Here is a 10562-nt window from a genome sequence, read left to right as displayed (position 1 = left end):
CACACACACACACACACACACACACACACACACACACACACACACACCTATGTGAGGTTTGGGTGAGGTTTGAAAATAAAGCAGGGACCCTTTGTTACTCATCCCTGTGCTCTTCCATCCATCCACACTATTAGTTTATAACCCCCCTCCCCACTATCCTATCAGGTCCCCACACCCAGCAGAAGTACCAGCTCACACTGCCTGGCCACACTGCCTGGCCAGCTCTCAGCCAGAGAGACCACTGGAGGTATGTGGGGCTTGGGGCCAGAGATTATCAAGCAGTTGAAGATTGATCCTGGAAATGGAGATGTTGCATTCCCCAACCCTCTGACATCTAATCCCTCACATACTGTATCTGCTCCTATTGTTTGGTTTGTTTTACTAGAGGGGTGAGGTTGTGCAAGCTGACAAGCATGAGGACACTGACAGTGGAAGGGGTCCACATAGGGTCCTAAGGTGACCTTATCTTTTACATACGTCTGGTGGAGGCAGGTAAAAGGCCCTCTCTATGTCTGAATGCTTTGCCACAGACCCATATTGAGATAAACTCAGTGCAACAACAATCCCTTTCAATAAGCTCTATATCAGCAGAGATGCCAGCACTGTGTCCAGTGGCAGCACAATAGTCTGGGTGCGCCTACACAAAGCTGTGAGCATCAAGACAATAAGACAATAGTCCTTTAAATACAGAAAAGACACTTAGAAACAGCATAAACACTTTGTCTATTTTGGCACAATAGACACATAACAACCACCATACAAACAGGAATCACAATGAAGAGCACAACACCTGTACAAATAAATTCAGTAAACCTGCAAACATACTGTACCTGACATACAAACAGTGGCTGCCACACACTGAGAAACACACACATCAAGAGTGATAACAAACAAAAATGTGAGACAAGTCAATCATGACATCATGTCAACACAGACTAGTGTTAATGGGCCTAATTCTACCCAAAACACATTGCTTAGTTACATAGAAAAATATATAATGTAGCCAAAATAACAATAACTTTAAGTATGTTAAGAGATGTTTACAGTTATGGTTCCACTGGGTTAAAAATCCACTGTTATCTAAGACACAAGTTTCCATTTCAGATAAAAGATAGTGCACTAGAATAACCACTATCCAAAGCTGAAAAAATATGTGTGGAGTTAGGTAGCAAGCATTGGCAATCTTCACAAAGATGGGTGGCACCTCGTTAACATCCTTGAAACAGGTTTCTCATGCTTAGGAAAGGGATCTGCAGGCAAAGTTTTTTAGAGTGCAAGATTCTGCAAAATCTGTGGCCAGCTCAGTATATCATGCCTCTCACACCCTCTATTCTCTTCCCAAACACTAACCAACACACCCGGCCCTCCGCCTCTCTCCACTCCAAGCTTCCATCCAGCCAGGGAGAAGAGAGGAGATAGGCCCAGTTGCTAAAGCTGTCTTTTCAGCCCCTGCTCCCGCTCGGTCTATCTGAGATATACAGCAAGCGGAGGTGTCGCTTTTCCGCTGGCATTTCGGACAGTATCTACTTATAGACGGGAGAAAAAGAGAAAAGAAAAACAGAAGGGGTATTATCAGGGAGGGATGAGAGCAGCAAAGGCATTTTGTCTTTTTATTCCCCTCCTAAGCCCTGGGCTTTGCTCCCAATCCGATTGGTCGATACGGCCAGGGATGTAAATGAAATGCAAAGCGGAATAAGGCTGGCTTCCCATCTCCAGTGTGTGCACCCCTAAGTCCTCCGCCCCTCTTTCTCCATCTCACTCTGTCTTGCTCTCTGGGCTGTTTGTGGTGTTGTGTTTCTGTCTCCCCATTCACAGAATTGCTGCTCTCCCTGTTTCCGTCTCACCCTCCTCACTCTGCCTTGTCTCCCCCCTCCTCCTCCTCTCTTGCTGCATCCTCCTCTCTCCCTGGCTGGGCTCACAGCTCTTATCTCCTCAGACGCCCCACATTCCAGCATTGCCGTGGCTCCCTGCCTGCATCCCTGGTCACGGCGATTCCATGGGTTCCCACAATCCTCGGCAGCTTGCTGATTTAGGGTGGGCAACTGACTCTCAGAGACAGGGGAAAGGATAGGAACAGAGGGGTTAGGGAAAGACAGGGGGAGAAGGGATCAGAGGGTGGGAGAAAAGAGAGGGATGACAAAGGAAAGGACAGGGAAAAAGTAAAGTAAAAACAACAGAAGGGCATGAGACAAGGGATGGCCAATGACTGTGATGTTTACACAAAAACAAGCATATGTAAATAAGGTTAAAAATGGTTGAACAAATATGATCAATACTGATGTATACTGGGCCAAGACTACCATGGGAAAAAGGTATTAAAATAAACTTTATTGAAATTTTTGAATCTATAGAAAGTGGTTTCCTATATTTTTTTACGAGAAATCAAACCATCTGTGCTACAGTAGGTCGAATCTCCTCATCTAGCCAGCTGACAGCCGCTAGCCAGGCCTGTGAACAGAGAAGGCTCGTCACATTCTGAGAAAACTACACATGCACATCCTGTCCTTCACTTTCTAGTGGCATCTCAAATAGCAGGTTCTTTTAGCAGTGTTTTAAAACCATACAGCAATAGAATGGTTTGACCTAGTGCAACAAATTTCATGGCCACAAGGTTCATTAACATTAGCACCAGCATTTAAATTTACAGTGTGTAACTTAGGTTTTGAAACCTAAGAACATGCCAAAGACAAGTGAGTCTGGTCCCAATCACTGCATTTGCATGCTACATCGTCTCTCCAGCAACCCTCACAGGGCAAAAAGTCCTGGGAGCTGGGAAGCTGACTGTCTTGCGTGTCCTTGGAGTTTGCAGGCTTTTGTGCTTGCATGATGATCAAAGTGCTTTTCTTTTCAGTGTGCCCATTGGTTTTTTGAATATGTTTTATGTGGTTCCAGCAGGGAAAAGACTTGGGTGGAGATTTAAGCATGTTCTCTCTCTCTCTCACACACACACACACACACACACACACACACACACACACACACACAAACACAACCAACACACACACCCACACACACACACACACACACACACACACACACACACACACACACACACACACGTCAACATGCAAACACTCACAACACTAGAAATGCACCTCTAAAAGGGTCCCTGGCATTGTGACATTTCACATTTCATTTAAATCCATGAGGGATTATAGCCCTCCCGTTAGGAAGGAAGAGAGGAGGGAATAAAAACACTCATCGAATCCATTAGTTTTAAACATTTAAAGGACCATCTAAGATAGACTGATGGAAGGATAGAGGGGTGGGCGGATGGGTGGTGCTGGTTATTACAGAGTGAGGACTGTGTGGCACACCACAAGTCTGTGCTAGATTAAACAGACGCTCTAATCCCCCATTTCTGCCCCCAAATTGGTTTTCCCTCAATCTCGGCCTTGCCATCCTAATGTGAGAAAAAGAGAAGTAGAGCAGTGGCTGAGGCAAAATAATCAGCACGTTAAAGGCTGTGAGAGCAGAATAGGAGACAAAAAAAGAACGAGATGTAACGATAAATCAATCGAATGGGTGATTTTAAGGGGAGCACGCAGTTTAATTGGGGTCAGTCAAGGCTTCCTGAGGTCATGCTTTGTCCCTGGTTACCTGTAAGCTTTCATCAAATGAAGCATTGTTGAGTGGTAGTTCTCTGTGCAGAGTTCTGCTTGATACCTATGTCCCAGCACGTGTACATTAGCATTCCTCTTGACTCCCAACCTCACACGTCCTTTTTGGCCAAAACATTAACTAAACATCATTGTATTGTTCTGGACCACCAATTGGTCCACAGTGCTGTTCACTTCGGTTGGGCTCGCAGCACGCCCTGAGTGTTCCAACTCAATGTATGTTTCTCTGGGTTGTTATGGGGTTTGCCTCTGGCTCTGGCGGAGTTTGTCTCTCTCTTTGAGCAGGTTAGTAATGGCTGAGCGTATGGCCAGGGTCTGGGGATCTGTGGGTTCCTTCTCTAAGTAGAGACTAAAGTGCTGGGTGCTGCACGTCAGCAGGCTGTCTGGACTGTAGCCCCGGTGACCTGAGCGTAGTAGCCTCTCGCAGGCCAGTGCCAAGTTCTTGTCCCAGTTTGGAGGGTAGTCTGAGTGGGCCTCGACAATCTCCTTATACAGCTGCCCAGCAAACACGCAGACATGTACACACAAACACACACACAAAAGCAGATGTTACAGCAAATAACAAAAAAAACGTACGGCACTTAAATCTGCCCTATTATGGTAAATGAGAGTATTGTTGCATGTTTATTGAGGTCAGACTCACAGTATATGACAGCTCAAAGAGGCGAGCTTTCCCTTCTCCCTGCATCCTTTCTGCCAGGTCAAACAGAAAGAAAGCAGTCTTCATCCTGAAACAAAGTACACAGGCTCAGGGCTAAGTGCTGGATGGATGAGCCATGCAGATCCACACTCACAGACGCACCACTCCAATGGAGTGATTTATGTAGATGCCACCACAAAATAGAATGTACATGTAGATGCTCTACCACACAAGACTGGTTTATGGAGATGTCCTAGCAGGCTAGTATGCATCATGACACAGCTTTTATCTGCACGCTAAAGTATACAACCTCTCCAAAGAGAGAACCAGTGTCTTTTGCAAAAACTTTACAGTACCTGGCTTGCCACATCTCCTCATTTGCGACACGCTCCCAGGATGCAGGATGGAAACTGTTCACACATGAAGAAAATAAAACGTTTCTTTATCTAAACAGATTCAGGCGTTAGCTGGTGCACAGTTCCACTAACTATAAATTATTATTTATGTGAATATATTGTTCCACTCGACTGTGCAGGTTTTGATACACTAAACATCAATGTTTGCTGCATAAACATTAAATGACTGAGCAACAATACCAGCTAGCACATTAGACATGGAGTAAAACCACATCTCCCTTTTTCACTTTGTTGACTGTAAACACTTGACCTTTTCTTCAAAAGAATATTTTTAGCAGGGTTCCCAAGCTAATATTTGGCTTGTGGGCATCAGTGGACACGCTTGTCGTGGGGGTGTGGGAAATAATGTCACAGTATTCAGTCGTGGATATCTAAGTGAATGAAGGGCTGCTGGCAACACCAACAGACTATGGAGCTTTGACTAATTCCACTTTTGACACAGTTATTGACAAAATGCAATAAGAAACTCATTATTTTTCATCTTCAGTCTCATTTTAGATGGCTAAAGGCCTTATGTCTTGCTCTGGTTGAATTCACAAAGAGTTGGATCACAGTATGGAACACAGGACAACCTCACTGAGGGAAGCTCTGTGGAGTCTGTAGAAGAGTGATTGAGAAGACCACAGAGAGACAATGGGGTAGGGAGATATTGGTGATAAAGTACTTAGTTAGTAGTAGTTAGTTGCATTTAAAGATCATGATCATTGTTTACATGAGCAAAATGATTTTACTAATAGGCTGATTTAACCTGTTAAACCCAACTGACTTGCCACTGGACCAGTCTTTACAAACTCATAATGTTGTGCTAAACTCCAAAGATAACAAATATGTCTTTCTGAACTTTAGAGGAATGTGTATAAAATGATGCACAAGACGTAGCAACATGGCATCAAGACTTTGTGTGTACACGCCAATTTTCTTAAGCCAAGTGGCGTGTTGTCTGCACAAATTATGAGTTTTGTGCGTATATGTCTACGATGTATAGAGGGGACGGCAGTCTGCAACGTCACAGCATATATCTACACGCCACGTGGCACTTTGTAAAGCCACGTGGAGTGTTATCGCGAGGCTACTACGCATGCAGGTTTTTGCAAGAAAGAAGAAGAAAGCAAGAAACTGAAATCAGGTTGGGTTTAGGAAAAGAACAGGGTTGGCTTTCATACTACTCCTCACAACGTCAATTGACACGCATTCGCAAGATAATGTAAGTCAATTGAGGCCAAACGGTGTTGATAAACACGGTAAAAAGAGAGCATGGGTCTTGATGACACGCCAATAATGGCATACGAATTGCCGTGCCATACATACGCCATTTCATGAGATCAGTCTAGACGTAGAATATTTCTACCTGGTTCTGCTATTTAAAAATTGACTTTTGTGTTTATTTCATTCAGTATTAACATCCTATAGCTTCAATGAAAAGGTAGAACATGTTGATAGAATACCTATGTTATTTTTTTTCAACCTTAAAGCTATTAAGGAGGAATAAGGGAGACTGACGTTAATGATTCTGTATATTTGTGTTTGCACCTGTTGTGTGGCTCACTCCAGTTGTAGATGTTGCGAGTTCGATGGACCCACTTTTCAGGGTGAAACTGCCTCTGAGCTGGCACCAAGTAGTCACACACACCCAGGGGCCAACGAGAAAAACTATGTCCCCAGCTTGGGTCTCCATCAGGCAACCCAATGCAGGCAAACACATGCCTCCTGCAGAAAAACAATCAGAAAGAGGCTTGCTCACATACTCAATTATTATCCATGTAAACACCCCTCTTTCCCCAGGTAACTGCTGATGACACACACAGGAACACCATGCAGACAAACAATTCCTCACATCCCAACATTTTCTAGCTTCCCTCCAGTCCTGCGCTCCTTCCCAAAAAGCTCGGACCAAGGGTTAATCCTATGGGTCAGTGTTGCCCCACTGAGAGACAGGCCTGTTGGCCTGGCAAACACTGCCCCCTGGTGGGCTTGGTATTAACAGGTCTCCAGCCGGTTTCTGGGTCTCAATTCCACTTGGGGGAGCGAGTGATGAGAGCAGGGAGCAGCAATCAGTCCAGAGACTGTTTAACCAAATCAAATAGATTACTCGACTTCTGTACTTCATCAAACTCCTTTTATGGCCGTAACAGTTCTATGGCCTTATCTTCTCCTTGCACTCACCGCTGTGTCAACCATCCCACTGATCTCTGCCTTATTAGATCACCCCCTTGTTCATTTGGACCATTGTTGCCCTCCTAATTCACTCTTCCTCTCCCTTTTACACTCTTGCATTTATCAGTTCAGACCACCCTTTTATTCACTCTATGCCCTCTCCCTGTGTCTCAGTGACTTACTGTGTGTTGTGGGACAGAAACTGTTCCAGACTGAAGGTGTCTTTATCCTCGGGGTGAACCGGGTCCCACCAGCGGCCAGGAAAGTGCACCCCAGGGTGGTGCTGCGCCAGCTTGGCCACATACCAAGCATATGTCATCATCTAGAGAGAAGAAAGGGTACCACCAACTCTGCTCAGTCCTTTGCATCCCTGTGATTAGCAATTAAAGTACAACTCAAAGTACAATTCACTTGAAGAAAAGGATTTATTGATTTATTTAAGTGGCTTTAACTCCTTATTTGAGGTCATCAAAGGGTTTTTTTCTTTTCCCACTTAAGAGTATAAAGTTGGTAGCTCTTGATTTCACTTCTTGTTTTCATTACATTGTTTTCCTAAAGCACTTTTTGATTGTGATTTGAAGAGAAATCCAAACTTATAATGTACACAATGACTGCGTGCCCAACTCAGAAAGCCTGCCAGAGACTTCCAGACATTAGGCTATAATTTATTGTATTTTATGAATTTCAGTAAGTTATTACACAGCCATGGTACATTGCTATTTTGTCCAAATCTTTATTTGAAAATAAAGAAATTCTTTTCTGAATTTTATCTTTCTTACTTGACAACCAAAAGAAACTGAAGCAATGTTGTCATAAATCAAATTAGCAGCTTATAACATGGACAAAGAACATACAATTTCAATACAATCCACACAAAGCAATGTTAAACTCTGTGTTCTTCTGGTTGGCCAGTTCAGTATTCCTATTTTCATACCTACGTTTGTTATAGTACTTGAACTGAACACTCATAAGGGACTTTTACTTAAGTTGACTTTGGTTCTGTAATTCAACTGTTCCTAAAATACTACATTATTACTTTTGATTTGAATCAAACATCAAAACTTCAATGATAACAGCTCAACAAAGACAAGACGGTGGAAAAATCACAGCTCTGACCTCCTGGTCGACCAGACGTAAATCGGGCCGTACACCCTGGCAGTAGTATAAGTAGCGCAGGGAGTTTCCAGGCAGATCTCCTCTAGTCAGGATGATTGAGTCTGTTGGGAAGGAGGCCAGAAGCTCCCTGCCGAACTTCTCGACCACACGATTTCTGCTCTGATCGCACTCCCTTAGGATTATCAGCACATACACCATCATATTGTATAATATTAACAAAATACATGTTCTGTTTACTGGGATTTAAAATAGGGGTTAAGTGCATCCTTACTCCTGCTTAGAACTGTGTGATGTGTACCACTGTGTGTATGCTTGTGCTTGTAGGTTTGGTTTTAAGGTGCTCTGAGGGTAAGTTGTCAGTGCCCCCGCCCCATCCCCTCTGCAGAGCGCTCTGGCTGCCTATCTAATCGTGAGGAGACAGGTGTGATGGGTCTGACAGCACAGGCCATGCTCTCCCCTTGATCAAAGCCGCTCAGTGATGGCTGTCTGGCACTCCCCAGTACTACCCTGGTCTAATCTGCCTTCTCGGACAGCTAACATCAGACTGAGCTCTGTGAGTGGAATCTATGTGCTAACCGTGCTTCTCTTTAGCCCCTACCATGGGGTGAGCAGAGAAAAACCTGACATTTGGAGTTCAGACCTGCAGTATGAAGCGCAGAGGAGAAGCAAATCAGGTTGACTCAGGGAAAACTTATGCATGGGGATTTTAGAATAAGAGGGGAGTTTTTATTTCACAACTTTACTAAACAGCAGTATTATATAAAAGTAAGCTTGGAGACATTTGGCTCTAGTGTAGATACTGCAATAGGGATATTGTTTAGTAAAATTGATTTGGTATTAGGACAACCAAAAGAAACTTTAAAACAAGAGCAGCTTGACAAACTATTAGAGTTTACTGGTGTACTATGATCCCAATATTTGCAGTTGTGGACTATTTCTTTTGATAATTGTCTAAAAGTCTACGTTACAAAACTGATTTCATATCTTAGTCCTTCAAAATAAGGTCTTTTAAAGATTGTTTTTGCTCTACACTCTGTACTGAATTGGATTTGAAATGAAACAAACAATGGGCAAAAAGGACTGAGTCCCACAACTAAATACACATTTACACAAACAAAAATCTTAAAACTTAAAGTCAGCAGTTCAATCTCATAGTCATTGTTTCATTTTAAACCCAATGTGTTGTTGTACCCAAACAATAAAAATACATAATAATATTGAATCTGATATTTATTTTATTATCTGACAACAAAGTATGTTTTTATCACAACTTAACTGTAACTGTGTGCAATGCTCACCTGTGGTTGGTGTGCACCATATGTGCCAACACAGCCATGGTGAGGACCCAGCCTGTGGTCTTCCACACCCCCCCACGGCCCAGCCTCCTCTCCAGCTCAGTGTGTGTCCGGCTCAAGCCAAGGCCTGCCAGCACACACACTGCAGCATCACTCTGGAGCCAGAAACGCTCAACCTGCAGGATGCGGCACATGCCCGCGCGCACACGCACACAGAGACACAGAGAGACAGAGAGACAGACATATCATAACTGGTTTCCAAACAGTGTTGGTTGAGTTATTCATGGATACAACACACAAACACACACACACAACACACACACACACACACACACACACACACACACACACACACACACACACACACACACAACATACTGCTGTTTCAGTGCTTTTGTTTGTAATGTATGTGTGTATTGCCTACTGTAAACAGATTTCTCATGAGAAATTTAACTGTACTTGTAACTCAATGTAAAAACATGCTCTTTAGACCACTCCAGGTAAATAAAAACAACAGAAACCCTTTGGGTTAAAGAGAGGATGTCAATCTGAGTTGGAGTCTCATGGCTCACCACTCCAAGCAGTAGGGGTCTGCTGATGTCCAGGTTAGCTCTCCAAGCAAAAAACAGTGAGTAGACCACCAGCATGGCAGTCAGCAGCCAGGACACTGAGCAACACATCCTACGATAGGAAAGGCCAGTAGTTATTCAGTTTACAAATATTTCTCATTTTCATTTCCACTTCATGAATATTGTTCCTTGTACTCCTGGGCTACAGTTTCCACATATATAATGTTGTTTTGAATAAGTCCATAAAAATATTAACGCAAAGATGAAGATCACAAGCCCAAGAGTAAATGTATACACCAGCTAGGGAAGAGGTGCATGATTGATTTGCTAATTCAGACTGAGTCATAATGAGCTGGTGCCAACCGCTGAATCACAAACTCATTACAGTACAGCTGTAAAATGTACTTATGCACTAAAAAAGAAAACACGCTACCCTTGTGGGAATAACAAATCATCATCTGAACCTGAAGAGGCACTTTCAAGCCAGAGAAAAGGACTTTTGGTTTTCCTGCCAAAAAATGTATCTAACCGGTTCCATTGACTGGCCACTAATGCATTCTGTCAAGATTCTGTTTTTCTCTTCACATTGTGTTACCTTGCACAGCAGCTGTAGAATCGCAGGATCACATATCACATGAAAATCCATCTTGTCAGGCTTCAAGTAAAAGCATTTCTATTGAACCAATCAGTGTCCAGCGAGGAGCTACGGGAAGCTACAGGGTTGGTTTGTGTGTGTGTGTGTGTGTGTGTGT

The 10562-nt window shown here is 43.4% G+C and overlaps 1 protein-coding gene and 1 long non-coding RNA gene across 3 annotated transcripts in view; one reads left to right on the top strand and one right to left on the bottom strand.

Annotated features, from left to right (window-relative positions):
• The window catches only part of LOC116670185 (uncharacterized), a 12465-nt gene extending 6548 nt beyond the window's left edge, over window positions 1–5917 (top strand). The window contains exons 2-3 of the long non-coding RNA XR_004326959.1: window positions 1162–1165; window positions 5886–5917. This is a non-coding gene — a long non-coding RNA (uncharacterized LOC116670185). The remainder of the gene's footprint in view (window positions 1–1161; window positions 1166–5885) is intronic.
• tmem260 (transmembrane protein 260) overlaps window positions 3053–10562 on the bottom strand; it is a 25312-nt gene continuing 17802 nt past the window's right edge. For both annotated transcript variants that reach the window (XM_032500587.1, XM_032500588.1), the window contains exons 9-16: window positions 9814–9922; window positions 9245–9417; window positions 7947–8118; window positions 7013–7152; window positions 6207–6383; window positions 4617–4670; window positions 4264–4348; window positions 3053–4115 (exon numbers count right to left, since the gene is read on the bottom strand). In XM_032500587.1, coding sequence (XP_032356478.1) covers window positions 3855–4115; window positions 4264–4348; window positions 4617–4670; window positions 6207–6383; window positions 7013–7152; window positions 7947–8118; window positions 9245–9417; window positions 9814–9922 — 1171 coding nt within the window. In that variant the 3' untranslated portion in view covers window positions 3053–3854. The remainder of the gene's footprint in view (window positions 4116–4263; window positions 4349–4616; window positions 4671–6206; window positions 6384–7012; window positions 7153–7946; window positions 8119–9244; window positions 9418–9813; window positions 9923–10562) is intronic.

Source organism: Etheostoma spectabile, chromosome 20 (genome assembly GCF_008692095.1).
Source record: "Etheostoma spectabile isolate EspeVRDwgs_2016 chromosome 20, UIUC_Espe_1.0, whole genome shotgun sequence".
NCBI lineage: Eukaryota > Metazoa > Chordata > Actinopteri > Perciformes > Percidae > Etheostoma > Etheostoma spectabile.
Note: the sequence above shows the minus strand (reverse complement) of the source record. Positions and strands in the feature narration are given on the sequence as shown.